Below are 26,421 nucleotides of genomic sequence, written 5' to 3'. Positions count from 1 at the left end.
ATAGTCATTAACTATGCTTTGTCTTCTTAAGATTACAAGATACATATTTTTACATTTTCCTAAGATTCTAGTAGTAGGTTATTATTTTTTTTAATCTTTAGAGAGTTATGGTAATCTTAATAGACCAAAAAGAAAAGGAAAAGTACTCCAGTCAATTTAAGGTTTTAGTATTTGGGTTATTAACTAGTTGTTGATTTTAGTTAAGGCATAGTTCCTGATTGCTTTTCCCAGAGTATTTCAAACCTAAACCACTGATTCTGTGATGGGGCTACTTTTAATAAATGAACTTATGACCAAAAGCTTTATAAGATCACACTTTTTATATAGGTTTTAGTTTTTCCTGGAATGATGCATTTTTACCCTAGAGTAGGGGTGTCAAACTCAATCAGAGAAGGGGCCAAAATCTAAAATCCAGCCTAAATCGCGGGCCGAATGGTTTACTGAACAGTCATAAACTGTCATTGTGATGGAAACGCAGCGGAGTGCAGTGATGACAGCGCGGTGCGGGCCACATTGCAAGGCCTGGCGGGACGGATTTGGCCCGCGGGCCTTGTGTTTGACACATGTGCCCTAGAGCTTTTCCCAGAAATGATGAGATCTTTAGATTTTGTTTATTCAACATTATGTAACCCATTGTCCTGGCATCCTATCTAATAAAAGAGTAATATGCAAATTAACCATCACTCTGCTATACTCACAAGCCAATCAGGAGCAAGTATGCAAATTAACCCAACCAAGATGGCTACAGCCACTGAGAGAGCAGGAGGGAGGCTTGGGTTTCCCCAGTGATAGAGGAAGCCAAGCTTTCCACACACCCTGGCTGGCCCAGTCCTCTGCTTAAGACTACAAAGTTTCAATTATAGAAGATAGATAAATCCCAACAGAAATGGTGGCAGCCACGGATCAGGAGGCTACAGTTGCCCCTGGGATAGACGAAGCCAAGCTTCTGCAGCCCTGGCTGGCCCAGGCCTTTGCTTCAGGCTACAAAAATATATAAATTATAGAAGATAAATAAATTCCAACAGACGAGCAGAAGACTTGGCTCCATTCCAGGCTACAAAGTTTCAATTGTAAAAAATAAATAAATTCTGGATACTAGGGCCTCCACTTGGGTCACCAGGGGGACATGGCCGGCCTGCAAGCCACCACAGGCCCCTTGCTCAGGCCGCCCCACGCCCCAAGGGAACCCTGATCTGGGACACCCTTCAGGGCAAACCAGCTGGCCCCCACTCATGCACCAGGCCTCTATCCTATGTAATAAAAGAGTAATATGCAGATTAACTACACACACACAAGATGGCTGCCCCCATGTGTCCCCCTATGTGGATACAAGATGGCCACCACAAGATGGCCAGCAGGGGAGGGCAGTTGGGAGGCACCAGGCCTGCAAGGAAGGGCAGTTGTGGGTGATCAGGCCTGTAGGGGAGGGCAGTTAAGGGGTGACCAGGCTGGCAGAGGAGGGAAGTTGGGAGCAAACAGGCTGGCAGGGGAGCAGTTAGGCATCAATCAGGCTGGCAAGGGAATGGTTAGGGGGTGATCAGGCTGGCAGACAGAAGTGGTAAGGGGCAAACAGGAAGGTAGGCAGGCGAGTGGTTGGGACCCAGCAGTCTTGGATTGTGAGAGGAATGTCCAACTGCCTGTTTAGGCCTGATGGGTAGTCGGACATCCCTCAAGGGGTCCCAGATTGGAAAGGGTGCAGGCTGAGCTGAGGGACACTACCCCCGTCTAATTATATATTGATGTAGTCTCTTACAATTACTAGAAGCTATGTATAGCTTATTAGCATCCAGCTATTAATAGAGCCACCTAGAGCTTTCATTTCTAGAATTTGAGTAATCTAGTCTGTATTTTTAGCTCTTTCCTTTAGGGCATTTAGTTAAGTTATAATTTTGCATTATAGCATTGAAACTTGTTTCTAGCTGCTTTTTGTGTTTAGGTGATCACTGGTGCAGATTAACTGTTGGATCCTCTTTCTACTTTATTATATATAATCCTCATGTCAATCATTCCTTTTGCTCTTTTTAAAAAATATACAGATATATATATTTTATTGATTTTTACAGAGAGGAAGAGAGGGATAGAGAGCTAGCAACATCAATGAGAGAGAAACATGGATCAGCTGCCTCCTTGCACACCCCCTACTGGGGATGTGCCCACAACCAAGGCACATGCTCTTGACTGGAATCGAACTCGAGACCTCTCAGTCCGAAGGCCAATGCTCTATCCACTGAGCCAAACTGGTTTCGGCTATCATTCCTTTTGTTCTTGATATATTTTCTACTTTTGCAAGTTCTGGTTTGCTTACTACATAATTCCCTCTATTCAGCCTTTTTTTACTTATTTAGATAGAAACACTGTATATTCAGACTTTATACACTAATGTATATTTTATAGACTCCACTTTTATAATAATTTTATAAATATAATGTATATTTTATAGACTCCACATTTATAATAATTTTAAATGCCCTGTTAGATTACTCTTCTTGGTATTAGAACATTTTAGTACATTTTATATTAGCTTTTGTCTCTTAAGTATTATTATATTCAATTGACATCTTAACTATATATATGTATATATCTATCTATATATAAAAACCTAAGCAACCAGTCATTATGATGTGCACTGACCACCAGGGGTCAGACAATCAATGCAGAAGCTGCCTCCTGGTGGTCAGTGTGCTCCCACAGCCAACCTCTCATGGCTGGCCAACCGCCTGCAGTCCCTCCCTGCCTCCCCTGCCCCCCCAGGCTGGCTGGCCCCAATTAGCCCTGATTGGGACTGGGCAAAACAGTCCCAATAGCCATCCAGGCCGAGGGACCCCACCCACGCACAAATTCGTGCACCCTGGCCTCCAGTGTGTATATACCACACACACACACATTAGTATACATATATAATGTGTGTGTGTGTGTGTGTGTGTGTGTGTATATACATACATTATTTTGTATAGAAGTTATTTTAAAGAGAACTACTGCAACTGAAGTAAGTGCTGTCAGAAGTATACTATGTCAACATCAGTGAAACGGAAATGCCTTAAATACAAGCATATTTATCACTGACCGTCTTGTAATCTTTCTGTAGTTCACTGGATGCAATATTTCATAATAAAGTTTTAGAATATTTCTAAATAAATAAATACGTAGCTTTTTACAATTTTATTTTAAACTAACTTAATTATTATCTATCTGCCCATCCATTTGAAATTGTTTTGATGCTTAAGTTGTCACAAACTGGACATGGAAATTTCTTTAAGCTGGCTCTTCTATCTGTTTTTGAAAAGTATAATGTATTTGGTAACTTGCTCTTTAACTGGAATGTGAACATGGAGACAGGGAAGCAGGAAATGGGAGTGAAGAGGAAACAGTGATCATACTAAAGAGTTTGAACTTTATCCCTAACAGTGAGGAGCTTTTGAGGAATTTTAAACAAGAGAATGCCATAATTAGATTTATGGTTTAGAAAGATTTGTCATTCTTAACATGAAATTTTGAACTTCTCATTTTCTGTATTTTTTTATATTTGAAGATGAAAAATTCACCTAAATACCTGAGTTTTTAGTTCCTCCCTTGGGATGCTATGCATTTTAGTGATGAACATTTTATAAAGAATTCTGAATTTTTCAGACTATATATTTGGCCTGCTTCTTGGCAGCTATTGTGTGACAGAACAGCTAACCTCCTCTTTCTCATATTTTGTTTAATAGTCTAGACCCCCCCTAGGTCCAAGTTTTCCAAATCATCATTTACTGACTTATAGGAGAATGGTTATGATTAGATGTTTCCAGAGCCATCTTTTCCCCCCTTGCCAATTTCTTGGAAGATTTGTAGGAAACTGAGGAAGACAGGATCAAATTCATGTTTGGATTTTTTGGACTGTTTTTTTCCTGCTGCAGGCTGCTACACATGTTGTTCTTTGCCTGTCCATGCCCTCTTCTCCCACTACACACGCACTCTAAATTCAACTTAACCTTCAAAATATTTTCTGAGCAAGGCCTTCCTTGACTCTCTAATTTGAAATTATATCCCCTGTTTATCTACATATGGTAGCTCTGCCTTCTTCTATGTAAGCTCCATAAGAGCAGGGATCACACCTGTTTTGTTCATTTTTATTTCTATTTTTTTCCCCCTTAATCCTCACCTAGGGATATGTTTTTATTGATTTTTTAGAGAAAGGAAAGGAGAAAGAGAGAGAAAAAAACAACATTGATGTAAGAGAGAAACATAAATCAGTTGCCTCCCATATGTCCCCCTGACCAGGGATCAAATTGGTAACCTGGGTATGTGCCCTGAAGGGAATCAAACCCACAATCTTTTTGGTGTAATGGGACAATGCTCCAGCCAACTGAGCCACTGGGTCAGGGCTGTTTTGTTCATTTTATTCCCAGGCTGTGGCCCAGATATGGCCCATGGTGAACAGTCAATAGATATTACAGTATTGAATGGTTTAGGGATCTGCCTATAAAAGCAGCTCTTATTACCTCCCAGGTAAGAAAAAGATTCAAGCCAAAACCGGTTTGGCTCAGTGGATAGAGCGTCGGCCTGTGGACTGAAAGGTCCCGGGTTTGATTCCGGTCAAGGGCATGTACCTTGGTTGCGGGCACATCCCCAGTAGGGAGTGTGCAAGAGGCAGCTGGTCTATGTTTCTCTCATCGACATTTCTAACTCTCTGTCCCTCTCAATTCTTCTCTATGTAAAATCAATAAAATATATTTTAAAAAGAAAAAGAAAAAGATTTAAGCCCTAGCAGTTTAAATCCTAAAACTATGAGTCTGGGCTGTAGTTGGATTCATGAGTATAATTTGCATGAATCCATAGGCCATATCTGGGCCAGAGCGTGGGGATAAAATGAAAAAAACAGCACTGGCCCAGTGGCTGTTGGTTGGAGCATTGTCCCATACACCAAAAAGGTTGTTGGTTTAGTTCCCTTCAAAGCACATACCAGGTTGCAGGTTCGCATAAATTACAATACTTAAAATTTGCATGAATTTTTTTTTTTTTACTATATATATATTTTTTAATATATTTTATTGATTTTTTACAGAGCGGAAGAGAGAGGGATAGAGAGCTAGACACGTCGATGAGAGAGAAACATCGACCAGCTGCCTCTTGCACAACCCCTACCGGGGATGTGCCCGCAACCAATATACATGCCCTTGACCGGAATCGAACCTGGGACCTTTCAGTCCGCAGACCGACGCTCTACCACTGAGCCAAACCGATTTCGGCTGAATGAATATTATAAAGAGTAATAATTTATAATGTTTTGTTGTTAATCCTCACCAGAGGATATTTTGCCATTGATTTTTAGAGAGTGTAGAAGGGAGCAGGAAAGACAGAGAGAAACATCCATATGAGAGAAACACATCAATTGATTGCCTCCCACATGAGCCCCTATCAGGGCCAGAGATCAAGCCTGCAACGGAGGTACCTACTGGCCCTTGGCTGGAATTGAACCCGGGACCCTTCAGTACGGAGGCCGACGCTCAAGGTCCACTGAACCAAACTGGCTAGGGCTATTATGATTTTTTTACTGTTACTGCATTGTCTATTAATTTATGTTTAGAAATGTTTTCAGTTTTAAAATAAACACCTACTGCTGTAGCATGGCTGTTAAGAGCAGAGGCTCTGTTCAGACTGTGTAGGTTTCAGTGCCGCAAAACTGTATGATAATGGGCAGGTTATCTAACTCCTGAGCTTCATTTTATTTAGCAGTAAAGTGAAATTGAATCCTTTTAGGATTTTTTTGGTGAGAAATAAGATGTTTGTAAAGCATAGTAGTTGCTTAATAAATTGTAATTGCTATTCTTATAATCATTATCACTTCCACATATTTAGAAATACTCCTATGGAAAGTCATTTGGTCCTGTAGCCTAACAAATCACATTTAATAACTTTACGAGCATTCTATGTTATTTTAAAGGGAATTTTTAGATATTTTATGTAAAATGGTAACTCTTTATATACCACAAAATATCAAAATACTTTTGTTTGCATTATAGCTTCTAAATCTATAGGGAAATTGTGGCAGCCTAAATGTCTAGACAAGACTCCTTGGAAGAAACACATGTAACTTTTTCTGGTGATTCAAATGGGCTCTGCTTTCTGAAGCTTTTTTTAGATATCAACTTCTCAGAAAAGGAATTAGATGATTGAGTGGTGCAAGAGAGAACCAGAAACCCAGCTAAGCTGTGCAGGGAAATGGGGTATATAAACTCTGGAAAATCCCATTTACTGCTTTTTGCAGCATTGAATACCATTAGGGAAATATAAAATCTGCCACTTGTCAGTATTTAGCCATTGTTCCACCATTTGCTTAGTATTTCTTATTGAGCAAATGGGTCAACAGATTAGTGTAACACAGTTATTGGGTATGTGTTACTCCAAGCACAGAATTAGATACAAGGCCCATATAAATGGGCGAAAAACCCATATAATATCCCTATCTAAAGGACAGACAGACAAGTGTTTGTTATATTCTCCCTAATCATGGAGCATTTTAAGAAACCTGACACCTGATGGGAAAATTGGATAGGAACTGTGATCTTGAGAGAACTAATGAAAGCCTCATATATGTAATTTTTGCAGTCTCAAAAATCAAATAGTTAACCTTATATGAAGAGAATATCAGTGATATAAAAACATACATATTTTAAACTTGTAATGGTGCATAAATATCATTAATTCCCATTTACCATCCCTTGCTTGTTAGAAGCTTAAAAATTTCCTTTTTTCCTCAATTTCAATAAGAACATGGAATGTTTATTGTTATATTACAGATAACATGTTTATTAAAGGGCTTGTCTTTTTGGTATATTCCTCTGTACAAATGTTTTATGCTGTTATGATATAAATTATTGACTGTTATCTCTGTAGTTCCACTTTGTCTGTTGGCATATTTAAAATGGAAGAAATTTGTTTAACCCAGTTTACTGTAGTAGTATTTCTCATATTCCTCTCCAATTCTCAGAGTTATATAGTCTTGATCCAGACTAGAACCAGTATATATTAGTGTGCTTCAGAATCATACAAGTGAAAGCTGTCACCTCTCAATCAATTTAGTTCCCAGTCTACACTAATAATTATTGGTTGGCAATTTTGAGCCTGTTTCTTTTGCTTCTGTCATTTTTCTTAAAGCTCTGCTGCAAAGGAAAACTTCTACTCTGCTTGGGTTTCTGCTTGACATATTTCGTCTTCTCAATTCCACTCTCTCCTCTGCCCTTTTTTTTCCTAATTATATCCAACAGAAGTGACTTGAAATTCCTGCATTATTCAAAACTGAAATTATTGTGATGGAGGAAACAAGTATATAGAATTATGTTCAAATGTGCCTAGAATTCATCATCACAATGTGATAAGTACAATAATATTATATGTGCAATGTAAATATTGCATGTGCAAAATACAAGGAGCAATGTCTCAGTTATAGGAAAATATATTTTAAAACATGATGTTTGAAAAGAAAGAGGTGAGCAATTTACTTTTGTGCAGACAGGGTAATGGGTATGAAATCAGTTCCCTGTCCTACAAACGCTTTACATTTTGATGTAGTCATTGCATTTAGGACATAATACACACACACACACACACACACACACACATATCTATGCCAAACTAAGATATGGAAAACAGAGATAATCAAGATTTGCTCTGAAGCTAAAATCCAGTGAATGGAGCTAAATAGTATGTTATTGACCAAGTTTTTATATCTATTTATAGCCTAATAGTATTTTGTGAATAGCTGCTCAAGATTACATCAGAGATAAGTGGTAGAATCAGAACTTGAACCCATGCCTTCCTACTCTATAGCTTGGGCTTTCTTTCTTTTTTCTTTTCTTTTTTTAATTTAGTTTTCATTTTTATCAAGATTTTATATGCCCATAATTTAAAGAGAGGTATAATTAGCTGAAGCCGGTTTGGCTCAGTGATAGAGTGTCTGCGGACTAAAAGGTTCCAGGTTTAATTCCAGTCAAGGGCATTTATCTTGGCTGTGGGCACATCCCGGTAGGGGGTGTACAAGAGGCAGCTGGTCGATGTTTCTCTCTCATTGACATTTCTAGCTCTCTATCTCTCTGTTAAAAATCAATAAAATATTTTTTTAAAAGAGAGATAATTATCCAAGAGTGTTTCACAAGGCTGAAATCAGCGTGTCATTCAGGACTGAGAACTCATCTGAAGGCTCAACTAGGAAAGGAGTTCTAAGCATACGTGTTTGTTCACAGAATTTCAGTTCCCTGAGGACTGTTGAACTGAGAATCTCAGTTTCTAGTTAGCTGTTAGCTAGAAGCTGCCCTCGTTTATCTATATTTTTTAAAGTCATTTTGGCCTCTCTCTACATAGCAAACATAATGCCTGTCACAGAAGAGGTACACAAATATATTTATTAGCTGAATAAGTGAATGGATAAGTAAATGACTGTATCCCATTTGACCCAGTAATCCCACTCCTAGGAATATATCCCAAGAAACTAGAAACACCAATCATAAAGGATATATGCACCCATATGTTCATAGCTGCACAATTTACAATAGCTAGGATTTGGAAACAGCTTAGGTGCCCATCAGCAGGTGACTGGATCCAAAAACTATGGTACATCTACACAATGGAATACTATGCTGCCATAAAAAAAAAGGAATTCTCATCATTTGCAGCAACCTGGATAGAATTGGAGAACGTCATGCTGAGTGAAATAAGCCAGTCAATGAAAGAGAAACACCACATGACCTCACTCATTTATGGATAATAAAGAACATTATAAACTAATGAACCAAAAGATAGATATAGAGACAGTAAAGCAACAAGCAGACTGTCAAATTACAGCGGGGAGGGTAGGGAGATCTGGGCTAGATAAGATATCAACCTAAGGACTGTATACATGCACATAAGTACAACTAATGGACACAAAACTCTGGGGAGAGGAGGCGTGTATGAGAGTGGGGGGCAATGGTATATGTACACAGATAATAATTTAATTTAAAATATATATATTTTTTAAATTAAGCTTAGACTTAAGCTTAACTAGGCTTAGGCCTAGGCTTAACTAGGCTAAGGTTTAAGCTTAGGCTTAGACTTAACTAGCCTTAGGCTTAATTAGGCTTAGGCTTAACTAGGCTTAGGCCCAAGCTTAACTAGGCTTAGGCTTAGGCTTAGACTTAACTAGGCTTGGGCTTAGGCTTAACTAGGCTTGGGCTTAGGCTTAACTAGGCTTGGGCTTAGGCTTAGGTTTAGGCTTAACTAGGCTTAGGCCTAGGCTTAACTAGGCTTAGGTTTAGGCTTAACTAGGCTTAGGCTTAACTAGGCCTAGGCTTAGGCTTAGGCTTAGGCTTAAGCTTAACTATGCTTAGGCTTAGGCTTAACTAGGCTTAGGCTTAGGCTTAACTAGGCTTAGGCTTAGGCTTAACTAGGCTTTGGCCTAGGCTTAACTAGGCTAAGGTTTAAGCTTAGGCTTAGGCTTAACTAGCCTTAGGCTTAGGCTTAACTAGGCTAAGGTTTAAGCTTAGGCTTAGGCTTAACTAGCCTTAGGCTTAATTAGGCTTAGGCTTAGGCTTAACTAGGCTTAGGTTTAGGCTTAACTAGGCTTAGGCTTAGGCTTAGACTTAACTAGGCTTGGGTTTAACTAGCCTTAGGCTTAATTAGGCTTAGGCTTAACTAGGCTTAGGCCTAGGCTTAACTAGGCTTAGGCTTAACTAGGCTTAGGCCTAGGCTTAACTAGGCTTAGGCTTAACTAGGCTTAGGCTTAGGCTTAACTAGGCTTAGGTTTAGGCTTAACTAGGCTTAGGCTTAACTAGGCTTAGGCTTAACCAGGCTTAGGCTTAGGCTTAACTAGGCTTAGGCTTAGGCTTAACTAGGCTTGGGCTTAGGCTTAACTAGGCTTAGGCCTAGGCATAACTAAGCTTAGGCTTAGGCTTAACTAGCCTTAGGCTTAATTAGGCTTAGGTTTAGGCTTAACTAGGCTTAGGCCTAGGCTTCACTAGGCTTAGGTTTAGGCTTAACTAGGCTTAGGCCTAGGCTTAACTAGGCTCAGGCCTAGGCTTAACTAGGCTTAGGCTTAACTAGGCTAAGGTTTAAGCTTAGACTTAGGCTTAACTAGGCTTAGGCTTAGGCTTAACTAGGCTTAGGCTTAACTAGGCTTAGGCTTAGGCTTATCTAGGCTTGGGCTTAGGCTTAACTAGGCTTAGGCCTAGGCTTAACTAGGCTAAGGTTTAAGTTTAGGCTTAGGCTTAACTAGCCTTAGGCATAGGCTTAACAAGGCTAACGTTTAAGCTTAGGCTTAGGCTTAACTAGCCTTAGGCTTAATTAGGCTTAGGCTTAGGCTTAACTAGGCTTAGGTTTAGGCTTAACTAGGCTTAGGCTTAGGCTTAGACTTAACTAGGCTTGGGTTTAACTAGCCTTAGGCTTAATTAGGCTTAGGCTTAACTAGGCTTAGGCCTACGCTTAACTAGGCTTAGGCTTAACTAGGCTTAGGCCTAGGCTTAACTAGGCTTAGGCTTAACTAGGTTTAGGCCTAGGCTTAACTAGGCTTAGGTTTAGGCTTAACTAGGCTTAGGCCTAGGCTTAACTAGGCTAAGGTTTAAGCTTAGACTTAGGCTTAACTAGCCTTAGGCTTAATTAGGCTTAGGTTTAGGCTTAACTAGACTTAGGCTTAACTAGGCTTAGGCCTAGGCTTAACTAGGCTTAGGCCTAGGCTTAACTAGGCTCAGGCCTAGGCTTAACTAGGCTTAGGCTTAACTAGGCTTAGGCTTAGGCTTAACTAGGCTTAGGCTTAACTAGGCTTAGGATTAACTAGGCTTAGGCTTAACTAGGCTTAGGCTTAGGCTTAACTAGGCTTGGGCTTAGGCTTAACTAGGCTTAGGCTTAGGCTTAACTAGGCTTGGGCTTAGGCTTAGGTTTAGGCTTAACTAGGCTTAGGCCTAGGCTTAACTAGGCTTAGGTTTAGGCTTAACTAGGCTTAGGCTTAACTAGGCCTAGGCTTAGGCTTAGGCTTAGGCTTAAGCTTAACTATGCTTAGGCTTAGGCTTAACTACGCTTAGGCTTAACTAGGTTTAGGCTTAATTAGGCTTAGGCTTAGGCTTAACTAGGCTTAGGCTTAGGCTTAACTAGGCTTAGGCCTAGGCTTAACTAGGCTAAGGTTTAAGCTTAGGCTTAGGCTTAACTAGCCTTAGGCTTAGGCTTAACTAGGCTAAGGTTTAAGCTTAGGCTTAGGCTTAACTAGCCTTAGGCTTAATTAGGCTTGGGCTTAGGCTTAACTAGGCTTAGGTTTAGGCTTAACTAGGCTTAGGCTTAGGCTTAGACTTAACTAGGCTTGGGTTTAACTAGCCTTAGGCTTAATTAGGCTTAGGCTTAACTAGGCTTAGGCCTAGGCTTAACTAGGCTTAGGCTTAACTAGGCTTAGGCCTAGGCTTAACTAGGCTAAGGTTTAAGCTTAGGCTTAGGCTTAACTAGCCTTAGGCTTAATTAGGCTTAGGCTTAACTAGGCTTAGGTTTAGGCTTAACTAGGCTTAGGCTTAGGCTTAGACTTAACTAGGCTTGGGTTTAACTAGCCTTAGGCTTAATTAGGCTTAGGCTTAACTAGGCTTAGGCCTAGGCTTAACTAGGCTTAGGCTTAACTAGGCTTAGGCCTAGGCTTAACTAGGCTAAGGTTTAAGCTTAGGCTTAGGCTTAACTAGCCTTAGGCTTAATTAGGATTAGGCTTAGGCTTAACTAGGCTTAGGCCTAGGCTTAACTAGGCTTAGGCTTAACTAGGCTTAGGCTTAGGCTTAACTAGGCTAAAGTTTAAGCTTAGGCTTAGAATTAAGTAGCCTTAGGCTTAATTAGGCTTAGGCTTAACTTTTCTTAGGCTTAGGCATAAATAGGTTTAGGCTTAACTAGGCTTAGGCTTAGCTAGGCTTAGGCTTAATTAGGCTTAGGCTTAGGCTTAACTAGGCTTAGGCCTAGGCTTAACTAGGCTTAGGCTTAACTAGGCTTAGGCCTAGGCTTAACTAGGCTTAGGCTTAACTAGGCTTAGGCTTAGGCTTAACGAGGCTTCGGTTTAGGCTTAACTAGGCTAAGGTTTAAGCTTAGGCTTAGGCTTAACTAGGCTGAGGCTTAACTAGGCTTAGGCTTAACTAGGCTAAGGCTTAGGCTTAACTAGGCTAAGGCTTAGGCTTAACTAGGCTTAGGCTTAACTAGGCTTAGGCTTAGGCTTAACTAGGCTTAGGCTTAACTAGGCTAAGGTTTAAGCTTAGACTTAGGCTTAACTAGGCTTAGGCTTAACTAGGCTTAGGCTTAAGTAGGCTTAGGCTTAACTAGGCTTAGGCTTAACTAGGCTTAGGCTTAACTAGGCTAAGGTTTAAGCTTAGACTTAGGCTTAACTAGGTTTAGGCTTAACTAGGCTTAGGCTTAGGCTTAACTAGGCTTAGGATTAACTAGGCTTAGGCTTAACTAGGCTTAGGCTTAACTAGGCTTGGGCTTAGGCTTAACTAGGCTTAGGCTTAGGCTTAACTAGGCTTGGGCTTAGGCTTAGGTTTAGGCTTAACTAGGCTTAGGCCTAGGCTTAACTAGGCTTAGGTTTAGGCTTAACTAGGCTTAGGCCTAGGCTTAACTAGGCTTAGGCTTAACTAGGCTAAGGTTTAAGCTTAGACTTAGGCTTAATTAGGCTTAGGTTTAGGCTTAACTAGGCTTAGGCTTAACTAGGCTTAGGCTTAACTAGGCTAAGGTTTAAGCTTGGGCTTAGGCTTAACTAGACTTAGGCTTAACTAGGCTTAGGCTTAACTAGGCTTAGGTTTAGGCTTAACTAGGCTAAGGTTTAAGCTTGGACTTTTGCTTAACTATTTTTTGGCTTAATTAGGCTTAGGCTTAGGCTTAACTAGGCTTAGGCCTAGGCTTAACAAGGCTTAGGCTTAACTAGGCTAAGGTTTAAGCTTGGGCTTAGGCTTAACTAGACTTAGGCTTAACTAGGCTTAGGCTTAGGCTTAACTAGGCTTAGGTTTAGGCTTAACTAGGCTAAGGTTTAAGCTTGGACTTTTGCTTAACTATTTTTTGGCTTAATTAGGCTTAGGCTTAGGCTTAACTAGGCTTAGGCCTAGGCTTAACAAGGCTTAGGCTTAGGCATAACTAGGCTTAGGCCTAGGCTTAACTAGGCTTAGGCTTAACTAGGCTAAGGCTTAGGCTTAACTAGGCTTAGGCTTAGGCTTAAGCTTAACTAGGCTTAGGCTTAACTAGGCCTAGGCATAGGCTTAACTAGGCTTAACTAGGCTTAGGCTTAACTAGGCTTAGGCTTAGGCTTAACTAGTCTTATGTTTAGGCTTGACTAGGCTTAGGCTTAACTAGGCTAGGCTTAGGCTTAACTAGGCTTAGATTTAGGCTTCACTAGGCTTAGGCTTAGGCTTCAGTAGGCTTAGGCTTAGGCTTCACTAGGCTTAGGCTTAGGCTTCACTAGGCTTAGGCTTAGGCTTCACTAGGCTTAGACTTAGGCTTAACTAGGAAAAAATAAATAAATAAATAAAAATGGCCAAATTAGTGGCTGCTCCCCAAACCGCTGCTGGGGCAGGAGCATGTGGTCAGTACAGAATATTAAAATAAATAAATTAATAAATAAATAAATAAATGACTGTAGAGGAAACAGAAGGGTTCAAAGAAGTAAAATTGACTAAAATATGAATAGTTGAATATGACAGATTTTTTAAAATGGAACTTCATAGTTTTAACTGCTTTCTTTTTATTTTTTTAATATATTTTATTGATTTTGTACAGAGAAGGGAGAGAGATAGAGAGTTAGAAACATCGATGAGAGTCATCGATCAGCTGCCTCTTGCACACCCCCTACTGGGGATATGCCCACAACCAGGTACATGCCCTTGACCGGAATCGAACCCGGGACCTTCAGTCCCCAAACCGACATTCTATCCATTGAGCCATACCGGTCTCAGCTTAACTGCTTTCTTAACGCTATTTGTGTGGTCTTTCTTCTAAGGATGAACATTCTAATGTTACGTGCTCTGAAGTCAAAGTGGAATTCACTTTGTTAACACAGAACAGAAACATTTCCAAGTATCCCTAATTTATATCATATTCTGAGGTCCCAGTTACTATGGTAGCTGAAAAGAAGCAAATACAAAAAGTGGGGCCTGAGAGGGAGGGGAATGTGACTGAAGTGCACCAAAACTGAAAAACGGGCTTGTTGAAAATTACTGCTCCATGGGCCAGGCCGGCACGGCCACCTGCCTGGCCACCACGGAATAAAGTGTGAGCGCCAAAAAATAAATAAAATTAAAAATTACTGCTCCCGGGACATTTGGGTTTTTGTGGGCCCAAGGACTTGGATAGGCTAAACACTCTAAATTACATCCAAAAATAATGTATCTGTGCTTCTTTTTAAAATATTGGTTCATAATCAAACCTTTGTGGACTTTGTTATGTTCTCAAGTTTCCATGAAATGGATGAATGAATGAATTGATATATGTCAAAGCTGCTGTATGGCATTTGAAATTCTCTGCAGTTTTTAGCTTTGATTGAAAGTCCCTATAAAACTTGCCTTCATATTGGCATTATTTACCCCATTCCTTCTTTGGGGTTCACTAATCTTAGATACTAAAAAAAATAACATAACTATTAATGATAGCTTCTCCCTATTCAGATTCAGACACTACATATGACAAGATGACTAGACACCATCTGAAGAAATTAATGCTTTAGCCACTGAGCTAAACACATTATACACTTGAGTAAAACATTTGGTTCTTTTTTTTTTTAAATATATTTTATTGATTTTTCACAGAGAGGAAGAGAGAGGGATAGAGAGCTAGAAACGTCAATGAGAGAGAAACATCGGCCAGTTGCCTCTTGCACACCCCCTACTGGGGATGTGCCTGCAACCAAGGTACATTCCCTTGACCGGAATCGAACTTGGGACCTTTCAGTCTGCAGACCGACGCTCTATCCCCTGAGCAAAACCGGTTTCGGCAAAATTTGGTTCTTGGTATAGAGACAGATGAAGCTGACAAGGAAGCATGTTTAATTATATGGTAGTCATTGCCTGTCAATAGAAGCAGATAAATTCATCTTTAGAGAGAAAAATATTTCCTCCAGTTCAACTTTCAGTTTCTCCTTGGTGTTAAATCATTGCTTTATGTGATTTTTGTGGGGATCAAATGAAAGCATGTATTAACTTATTTAGTCCTTATTATCCCCTTTTTTAACAACCGAATCTGAGAAACAAAAAGGTTTAGTGTCTTGCTCAAAGACATACAAATAGTAAGTGGTTTTCATGCCCAAGTGGTGTGGCATCAAAGGCTCTCTTAACTATATGTTATGCTGCCTCTATTTGAAAATGCTTTTGCAGCCGAAACCGGTTTGGCTCAGTGGCTAGAGCGACGGCCTGCGGACTGGAAGATCCCAGGTTCGATTCTGGTCAAGGGCATGTACCTTGGTTGCGGGCACATCCCCAGTAGGGGGTGTGCAAGAGGCAGCTGATTGATGATTCTCTCTCATTGATGTTTCTAACTCTCTATCCCTCTCTCTTCCTCTCTTAAAAAATAAAATATATTTTTTTTAAAAAAAGAAAACGCTTTTGCAAGCTATAGATAGATACTATACAGATGTTAGCAGATTTTGTTAAGTGTCCAACACTGTACTGTGTTTATATTTAAAGGAATCATAAGCCTGCATTTGAAGAGCTTATAATGTGGTTGGGATGAAGAAATGTAACACAGAAAACAGCAATAATAGGGCAGCCTATAACATCACTATGTACCAGATAACTCTGTACATTTAAAAAATATGTACCTTATTTTATTTGAATGCTCCCATACACAGCATAAAAACTAGTGCACAGTAAACATATAGTTAATGTTGGTTGAATGTGGTTGTCCTTAAATAATGTTATTCCCATTTTCACAGTAAGCAGACCTAGCTGTTTATTTCGAAGAAAGAAATTCTTGTATTTTCTTTTTGTGCCAGGCGATGTGCTTGTGGTTAATCCACGTAGGTGGTTAAGTAGTATCTTGGCTGCCCCTCTTTTTAAAAAACATTATTTATTTTTTACAAATAAAATTTATATATTTAAGGCTTACGAGGTGATATTTTGGTATTTATAGATATTGTGAAGTAATTACCACAATCAAAATAATTAACATATCCACCCCTGCCTTTTTATTTTTTTAATAATTTCAAATTTACAAAATGGTTAAAGAATAGTATAAAGAACTTAATATATCTTTTTTTAAATATATTTTTATTGATTTCAGAGAGGAAGGGAGAGGGTGAGAGAGACATAGAAACATCAATGATGAGAGAGAATCATTGACCGGCTGTCTCCTGCACGCCCCACACTGAAGATCGAGCCCGCAACCTGGGCATGTGCCCTTGAACCGGGGACCTTTTAGTCTGCGGGCTGATGCTCTAGCCACTGAGCAAAACTGGTTAGGGCAAGAACTTCTATATCTTGCACCCAAATGTTAATATTTGCTTTATCATTCTCTCTTTCATAACCTATATTCAATATATGTCATATGCATATGTAATGTATATATAATTTTTTTCTGAGCTATTTGAGAATAAATTGCAGGCATCATTCCCTTTGCCTTTAAATACACAAATATGTGTCCTTTTCCCTCCAACCCCCGCCATAAAGGACAGATCTCTAAAAATAGGAAATTATATTGACATAATACTTTAATCTATAGAACTTAGTCAGAATTCACAGTTAACCTAATATATCCTTTAGAGCAATAAAAAAATTTTGACTGCCTGTGTTTTAAACATTGTAATGAGTATGTGCTATATAACACTCAGTTCTATATTTGGTACCCTCTTCTCTGACTTAGACATACAGGCAAAGCAAATGTCTTTGTTTGATATTCCTTCTTTTGTATAATTCAGTGGAGCAGCGTGACTTCATTGGAGTGGACAGCACAGGAAAGAGGCTGCTCTTCATGGCTAATGAAGCGGACTTGGATGAGGAGCTGGTCATTAAGGGATCTATCCTGCAGAAGTAAGCCCTAGGGTTTTTCTTATTGGCAATTCTTCTTGTCTTAAAACAAAATAAAACCACCCAGTGGATGGGAAAGAGTTATGAAAACTAGATTATACTGTGTGAAATTAACAGAAGTATGTGAATGTTTTCCCAAGAGACAGAATGAAGACTTTCACCACACAAGCTTAGCTTTTCTCTGTGTCTCTTCTTGCCAAGGTAGCGTCAGATCCTGCATAGGAGTGGGGCAAAACAGGGAACAGGACTGTTTTTCTGACAATGTTATAGCACTTCTTTTTTATAAAAGTTACTATCTTAACCATTTTTAAGTGTACTTTTCACTAATCTTCATATATTCACATTATTGTGAAACAGATCTCCAGACCTTTTTTTATCTTGCAAATATGAAGTTCTATATCTATTAAACAACGACTCTCCATCTCTTCTCCCCAGCCCCTGATAAACTACCATTCAACTTTCTGTTTCTATGAATTTGACTCCTTGTGATACTTCATATAAGTGAAACATAAGGTATTTGTCTTTCTGTGACTGGCTTACTTCATTTTGTGTAATGTCCTCAAGGTTCATCCATGTTGTAGCATATGTCAGAATTTCCTTCCTTTTTAAAAAAATATATATTGGTATTAATTTTAGAGAGGAAAGGTGAGGGAGAGAGAGAGAAACATCAAAGTGAGAGAGAATCATCGATTGGCTGCCTCCTACACACTCGCCACTGGGGATTATGCCTACAACCCAGGCATGTGCCCTGACAGGGAATCAAACCATTACCTTTCATGGATTGATGCTCAACCTCTAAGCCATGCTGGCCAGGCTCCTTCCTTTTTAAGGCTGCATAATATTCCATTGGATGTTTATACAACATTAAAACAATTTTTTTTTTCATTAATACTCACCAGAGGATATTTTTTTCTTCAGAGAGTGGAAGGGAGGAAGGTAGTGGGGAGAAGAGAAATAAACATCAGTGCAAGAGAGACACATTGATTGGCTGCCTCCTGCATATGCCGACTGGGGGCCGGGGATCAAACCTGCAATTCAGGTACGTGCCCTTGACTGGGAATCGAATCCACAACTCTTCAATATATGGCTGACACTCTAACCATGAGCAGCACCAGCCAGGGCAAGAATTCATCTATATTGTTTTAAAACAAATAAAACAAGAATGAACAAGACCCAAAAGAATTAGCATGCCAGCTATGCAAATATACAGCAAACAAAAATGAAAGCAAGAAAAATGACCTGCAGAAGACAAAGAACCTATCCTGAAAAAGAAAACTCGATGAATAGAAAGAACTTCTTTACAACTCTACAACTATAAAACAACTCATTAAAATGTAGATTTTATAAATAAAATTTCAGCCAAAACCAGTTTGGCTCAGTGGACAGAGCGTCTGCCTGTGGACTGAAAGGTCCCAGGTTCGATTCTGGTCAAGGGCACGTACCTTGGTTGCGGGCACATCCCCAGTGCGGGGTGTGCAAGGGGCAGCTGGTCGATGTGTCTCTCTCATCGATGTTTCTAACTCTCTATCCCTCTCAATTCCTCTCTGTGTAAAGTCAATAAAATATATTTAAAAACTAAAAATAATTTTAAAATAAAATAAAATAAAATTTCAGTGATGAGATTATAAAACAATAGAATAAGATAAAAGAGTATAGAGAACTAAGAAAATAGAGGACCACATAACTTAATTTCAGAATTAGCTAGTAAGTTTTAAAATAACAAATAATGGAATAGTAGATACCAATGAAAATCAAATTATTGATATAAAGGAAAGGTTTAAGATAATCAGTGATTTAGATGAAAAAGGAAATGATTAATAGTTATAGAGAATCACCCCGGTATGGCTCAGTGGTTGAGCATTGGCCCATGAACCAAGAGGTCACCGGTTTGATTCCTGGTTAGGGTATATGCCCAGATTGCAAGCTCAATCCCCAGTAAAGGGCATGCAGGAGGCAGCCGATCAATGTTATGCTCTCACATCGATATTTCTCTCTTCCCCCTTCCTCTCACTCTAAAAATCAATAAATATTATTTTTAAAAATATATACAAGAGCTAGTAAATATGATTAGAACACCAAACATAGATGAGGTTGGAGATATCGCACAAAAAATGGGGAATCTATGTTCTAAGGTCCTCAGTGTTCTTCTCTCACTTGGTTCTTAAATACTAGCAGCCAGGCCTGCACCTGTTAAGCAAAGACAGAAGGGAATTCTTCTCTGTGGTATCAGACAGTCTAAGATAGGGAAGTCGAACTCAATCAGAGAAGGGGCCAAAATCTAAAATCCAGCCTAAATCGCGGGCCAAATGGTTTACTGAACAGTCATAAACTGTCATTGTGATGGAAACGCAGCGGAGTGCAGTGATGACAGCGCGGTGCGGGCCACATTGCAAGGCCTGGCGGGACGGATTTGGCCCGCGGGCCTTGTGTTTGACACATGTGGTCAAGAGAAAAGATACAAACATCAGGGAGTTCCCAACAGATAACGCACCTTTTAGGTAATTCTATATTAAATTTCAAAGTTGAAAAAGCCCACCACGTGTTCAGTGCTCCCAATCAGATATTGTACCCCTCTTAAATTTGGACATGCACACAAGAAAAACAATTATCAGATCTAAACAGGAAAAATAATAATAATAAATTAGTAGCAAAAAAAAAATCAACTTAAAGGGAAACATTATGAAGAGAAAAAAATATCAAAAAGGTAACATTATTCATAAAGATGTGTTTTTAATACTTGAGCCATCTGAATTCCATTACTTTAGGAGCTAGGAATACAATGTGAGCAACACACACCAAGAACCTTGCTCTCATTGAGAGATGAGAAACTATTTCATTCATGAATCCAAAAGCTGTATGTTATCTTTAAAAGAGCAAAAGAGCCAAAACTGGTTTGGCTAAGTGGATAGAGCATCGGCTTGCAGACTGAAAGGTCCCAGGTTCGATTCCGGTCAAGGCATGTACCTTGGTTGTGGGCACATCCCCGGTAGGAGGAGTGCAGAAGGCAGCTGATCGATGTTTCTAACTCTCTATCCCTTTCTGTAAAAAATCAATAAAAATACATATTTAAAAAAATAAAAGAGCAAAAGAGAGCCCAGGTAGTGTGGCTCAGTGATTGAGCAATATGAACCAAGAGCTCACGGTTCGATTCCTAGTCAGGGCACATGCCTCGGTTGCAAGCTTGATCCCTAGTGTGAGGCAGCCAATCAATTGTTCTCTCTCATCATTGATATTTCTTTCTCTCTCTTCCTCTCTGAAGTGTGTGTGTGTGTGTGTGTGTGTGTGTGTGTGTGTGTGTGTATATATATATATATATATATATATACTTTTTTTTTTTTTTTTAAGCCCAGATCTGCTGGTTTCCTAAGACTAAATTGCATTTTTTGTTGTTGGCAGGTTTTTCCCTTTATTCTTCTAATTTGTAATCTACACCCTAGTGATTCAGGATTTTTTTTAGTGTAGTTGCAATAGAGCAGCTGGCTGGATAAATGAGCAATAAAATGTTCTTCCCCATATTCATATGACCCTCTGGGGCATTATGCTCCTCCTGGCCTCAGTGGGATGGTGGGTAAAAGCTAATTAGATTCAGATTTCTTTCAAACATGCTTGAATATGAGAATCCAATACTTCCTATCCATTTTTTAAACTGAATTTCCAGAAGTGAGGACTAGTGCCTATTAGTCAAACATTAAATCTGGAAAAAGGCCTGGGACAACCAGAAATCTCTTGTTTTAAAGTTTTCTTAATTTTGTAGTGACTGTAGGAGAAAAGGACAACGTGTTTTCTCTCTTTCTGAGAGAGGATGAAGTGTTTGCTTAATTGCAAGGAAATGTTCTGTTTTGTTGGGCTTCAGGCATATTTAGTCCTAAAAAGTGAGATAGTGTATGGTGCTTGCTGGAGTAGGAATCCTGCTAAGCGTATAGTCAGAAGCAGTCTCCCCAGCAAGCTGTCTAGTCGGCAGGTAGTATTTAACTCCAAGGAGTTCAGATTCTTACTCCTCAGTGTATTTTTTAAAAAGCAGAAAACCTTTTCCAAATGTTGACTTGAAGCATTGCTGACTTGGAGAGGCCTTATACGTAGTGGAAAAGAAAGTTGCTGCTAGAAGGAGAAGGAGCATGGTGTTTGGAAACTCAAGTCCAGAGAATTTGGAATTTAGTCTTGAGACAAACTAGCTATATGATCTTGAGCAAATCACTTTGCTTCTCTAAGCCTCAGTTTTCCCAACTAAATTGACTTAGTTCTTTAAAGACAGCCCTCCCCCCCAGTTCTAAATTTCCTGTTTTATTTCTGAAAGACATGTGTTTTTAATAATTCGTAAGTAAAAGGTATTTGTGCCAAATATTTAATAAGAAAATCATGTAGCTTTTCTCTAGTGTTGTGTTGTTTTCTTTTGAATACCAGTCAAGGGTTTTCTTTTATTGGAAGAGTAATGAAAAACTAAAACAAGCTTCTAAAGGATATATTTAAAATGGAATAAAATGTTCACACATTCGTCTTGCGAAGTTTAGGCATTTATATCTGGGAAGAGAAGGATTTGAATCAAATCTCAAAGATCTTGGCCAAATTTGTATTTCTGGGATGATGAGAAATGGGTTTATACTCTTGATTGTTTTCCCAATGGAAAGTCTTGAAATGCTATTTACTTAACATTAGTTTCCCCATTACTGCAAACCAGCCATAAATTCCTAAAGTACTTCTCTAATTTTGCAGTTTTAGGGGGGAGGAATACAGAGGGATTTGTAGAAGTCAGGATCAAGAACTTTTCCCAAGGTATTTTGTCCAGCATAGGCAGTGAGACTTTTATTCTTATTTTTCTATACTTTTAACTCTCACATCTATAAAGTCATATAGATAGGTTATTTGTAAAAGAACCCATGTCGGCATCCTTAAGCCAATTCCTGATCATTTCAGGGCTTCTGCACTACAAATCAGTAGAGCTGGTTTAGATTTCCGCTTTCTTGGATATGCTAAATCTGTTACCACCATCCTTCTGCTTGCCAGATTTCAAAATATTGTTTCTATCCTCTCTTTTCCTAATCTTTGTTCTTGGGGATTATGCCTTTTTAAAAATAGCAACACTCTTTACTGTCACTTTAATGACCTTTCAAAAGGAATAAGGCTTTCTGCCTATATTTAATCTGCCATCTTTACCTAGAATCCTGTTTCTTTCATTTTAGTCCCATTATATCTTTCATTCCCTTACTAACACTTCTTGCCTGCCTCCCTACCTCCTTCCTCTTTGTCTTCTCCATTCTATCCTTCACTTTTTTCTTCATCCAATCTTGAACCTATGCTATATTACTTTAGGCATTTCTCTCCATATCCTCATTCATTATCCTTTTGTTGTGTCTGCCCTCATAACCTTCAACTTTGGATTACTTTAACATCTACTTTGTCTACTACATCTGTTCTATTAAAGGCTTCAGAAGAAATATTATGCAATGTTGTAAATTGGCACCAATTTACAATGTTGTAAATTCATGTTTCCAATCTTAGCTGAGCCCTTAAACCACTCCACATTCTTAGACCTGTCCTGGACCACCTTCTCACTTCTCTCAAGCAGCTATTCTCAACTATTCCACTTTCCTATCTCAGGTAATGACCCTGCTTCCTCCTTCTGCAAGAAAATCCTGGCTACTAGATGCTTATTTTCCCAGCATACAACCCTACCCATGGTTTTATCTTCATTCAGACCCACCTTCAATTCCTTTTTTCTAGCCTTAGAGGAAGAAGTTTCTGTCCTCCTATTTAAGACCAGTCCCCTCACTATGTCTGTACCCCATTTTCCTCTGCCTCCCCTGGAACTGCTCCATCAGTTTTTCCAACACTCTCCAGAATTTTCAACTTTTATTTTTACTATTTCTTCCCCCTCTACCTACAAATACATTGCTTACAGGATAAACTACAAATTCCTAAAGCCCTCAATCATCCAGGCTTACCCCTTCAGCCTTATATTTCACCATTTCCAAATGCAACCCCATACTCAGCACTCCACCATAAGTTATGGAGCATTGCTTATAGTTCCCTGACTTCTGCATTCCTTTTTACACCTCCTTCCTTTTGCTCTCACCATTCCTAGCATTTCTTCAGCCAGTTACCCTTTTCTACCTGGCTAACTACCTGCTCTTCTTTTAAGACTCAGCTCAAATAGCTCATATAGCACTTCTCTGTGAAACTGTTTTGACCATTTTCACACTGGGCAGAGTTGAGAATTGACCCTTCTTCCTTTGTGCTCTCCTGTATTCTGTAGAAATGTCTAGATAACATCTGGGACCTTTTATTGCTCTGGACTATAAGTTACATGAAGACAGTGATTGCTATCAGTCAGCCAGATCAACAGTCAGAAAGGAAATCTAGATGTGGACAAGAGCAAGGACAAAACAAGGACCACATCTGTCTTTTACCACCTTCAGTCTCATTGCTGTGGGTAATCTGCAAAAACTGGTATCCTTCACTGCAGAGCTACATAGTGCTTGGCTCAGGACTCAAAAGATACTGAAAGAGGATATCTGTCAGGATCTAGATAATATTCCATGCCTACTGGGTAAGCAAGTATATCAGTGAAATCATGTATAAGTAGCCACAGTACTTGGCACCATCCATCAACCTTCATAGCATTAAAAGTGTGGCTGTAGCCCTAGCCGGTTTGGCTCGATAGATAGAGCATCGGCCTGTGGGCTCCAGGGTCCCAGGTTCGATTCCGGTCAAGGGCATGTATCTTTGTTACAGGCACATACCCAAGTAGGGAGTATGCAGGAGGCAGCTGATCAATGTTTCTTTCTCACTGATGTTTCTAACTCTCTACGCCTCTCCCTTCCTCTATGTAAAAAATCAATAAAAAATATGTATTTTTTTTAAATGTGGCTACAGCTTTACTTCTGCCCTCTAAATGTTACATATAGAATATCTCTTGGGTCCATTGCTGACACAGAACCATTCAGAAAAGAGAATTTTACATAACATAATTCCAGCTCAAGTAAGTCAATACATACAAAGCCAGCATACTGTGTATATGTATAGTTATGTGCTGCTTTATGACAGGGATCCGTTCTGAGAAATGCGTTGTTAGGCAATTTTGTTGTTGTGCAGCCATCATAGAAAGCATTTATGTGAACCTACATGGTTCAGCCTACTACACATCTAGGTTATATAGCATCGTGTATTGCTCCTAGGCTACTAGCCTATATGAAATGTTACTGTACACAACAACACACCAGTTTTGTAAATCAACCACAAGAGAAAATGATGATTAAAAAAAAAAAAAAAAAAAAGCCAAAACCAGTTTGGCTCTGCGGTAGAGCGTCGGTCTGCGGACTGAAAGGTCCCAGGTTCGATTCCGGTCAGGGGCGTGTACATTGGTTGCGGGCACATCCCCGGTAGGGGGTGTGCAAGAGGCAGCTGGTCGATGTTTCTCTCTCATCGACGTTTCTAGCTCTCTATCCCTCTCCCTTCCTCTCTGTAAGAAAAATCAATAAAATATTTTTTTTTTTTTTTAAGAGAGAAAATGATGCAACCCTAGACAGTTTGGTTCAGTGGATAGAGCACCGGCCTGCAGACTGAAGGGTCCTGGGTTTGTTTCCAGTCAAGGGCATATAACTCTTTTGCAAGCTCCTGCCCAGCCTGGGCCCTGCTCAGGGCTCCTGTAGGAGACAACCCATCGATGTGTTTCTCTCACATCGATATTTCTCTCTATCTTTCCCTCTCTCTTCCACTCTCTCTAAAAATTAGTGGGAAAATATCTTCAAGTGAGGATTAAAAAGAAAAAGAAAGAAAGAGAGAAAAAATGATACAATCCAGAGACATGATAAGTATGAGATGTGAGAGCCAGTTGCTGGTGTAACATGGCATACTGTTTTACAGCAAGAGTATATGCTAAAGTAATGATAAAAAGTATAGTATGGTAAATACATAAACCAGTAACACGGTCACTTGCTATCATTATCTAGTATTATGTACTGTACATAATTGTATATGCTATTCTTTTATATGGCTGACAGCTCTATAGGTTTGTTTACTTCAGCATCACCGCAAACATGTGAGTAATGACCTGTGCTATGACCTTACAATGGCTATGATATCAATAGGCCATAGGAATTTTTCAGCGTGGTTATAATCTTATGGAACCATTGTTGTATACGGTATGTGGTCTGTTGTTGACTAAAACATTGTCATAAGCACATGACTGTTTACTTAAAACAATAACTTTTCATGGTTTTTCATCATCTAAAAGACAAATTCCAAAATCCTTAACTTCACAACTAAGAGTCATAAAAGGCTTTCTGTGGATCTGCCCCTGGCTAGCTCTCCTGCCTCCGTGCCAATGCTGAGGACCCCTGGGGGGATGTCTGATTTTGGGCCTAAGTCAGCAGTCAGACATCCCCCAATGGGTCCTGGACTGTGAGAGGTTGCAGGTCAGGCTGAGGGACCCCCTGCCCCTAATGCACGAATGTTGTGCATTGGGCCTCTAGTCTATAATAATCTATAATGATAAAAGCATAATATGCTAATTAGACCAGATGACCTTCTGGACAAAGCCGAGGCTGCAAGGAAGCCTGGGTCCCAGAGCCTGCCGGCAGCCAGAGAAAAGCCCAGTCCTGGGTGCCTGGGGGAAGCCAGTGCCGACAGCTGGTGGAAGGGAAGGTCTCCTCTTGCACAAATTTCATGCATCAGGCCTCTAGTAAACTATAAAATGCTATATGAATCTCATGCCATATATGCTAGGGATTGATAACAGTTTACAAGATGGTTATTCAGACTTTTAATTTAATCTTTTCCTGGCTGTTTTATAGCAGTTGACCTCTGTTATAGAAGTGAGGGTAATATATCTACTTCATGAGGTAGTTGTGAGGATTCAGTAAGCATAGGCAGAGTATGTTGATTGACTCAGGGAACTTGTAAGAGACTGAACAGGCGAATGCCTTTCCAAATTGGTTAGATAAAGGAAGAGAATTGTCAGTGTGGACTTCAGGTAAAACTCTGGTAACCATATTCATCCTGAGGAATTTCTTAAAAATCAAGAATCTCAGAAAGTTAGGATTGAGAAGTAGCTTCTCCTTTCTTCTTCATCATCATTGTATATATTAATTGGCTTGTGTGTGGAATGTATGTGTTATAGGTGTGGGATAATAAGTCTGACTCCTCGGTTGCTCTTTTCAAAGAATGTTGTTTGCCTTTCTCTCAAAATAATGGAAGCCCAGGGTGGTGCACCTTAATTTATTTGATATATTACTTCTAGGTTATCTAGATCACATGAGAATAATTTTCCTTAAAGGTATAAGCCAGTCAAAGCAAAGTAACAAAGTAGAAGAAAAATGACAGCCAGGCAGCTATGACTGGAATCTTTATTTTCCACCCTTCTTTTCTCCTTCCTCTCAACTGTCTGTTTTTATTAAATAAAATGACCTTGGAAATTATAAGCATGACATTTCTTTCTTTTCATTATCTTCACCTAAGG

At 39.5% G+C, this 26,421-nt stretch overlaps 1 protein-coding gene across 3 annotated transcripts in view; it reads left to right on the top strand.

Annotated features, from left to right (window-relative positions):
* Positions 1–26,421, top strand: part of EIF2B3 (eukaryotic translation initiation factor 2B subunit gamma) — an 87,796-nt gene that overhangs the window by 30,413 nt on the left and 30,962 nt on the right. For all 3 annotated transcript variants that reach the window (XM_045584764.1, XM_036446374.2, XM_036446375.2), the window contains exon 5: positions 16,859–16,970. In XM_045584764.1, coding sequence (XP_045440720.1) covers positions 16,859–16,970 — 112 coding nt within the window. The remainder of the gene's footprint in view (positions 1–16,858; positions 16,971–26,421) is intronic.

The sequence above is a fragment of the Pipistrellus kuhlii genome, unplaced genomic scaffold, assembly GCF_014108245.1.
Source record: "Pipistrellus kuhlii isolate mPipKuh1 unplaced genomic scaffold, mPipKuh1.p scaffold_m20_p_2, whole genome shotgun sequence".
NCBI lineage: Eukaryota > Metazoa > Chordata > Mammalia > Chiroptera > Vespertilionidae > Pipistrellus > Pipistrellus kuhlii.
Note: the sequence above shows the minus strand (reverse complement) of the source record. Positions and strands in the feature narration are given on the sequence as shown.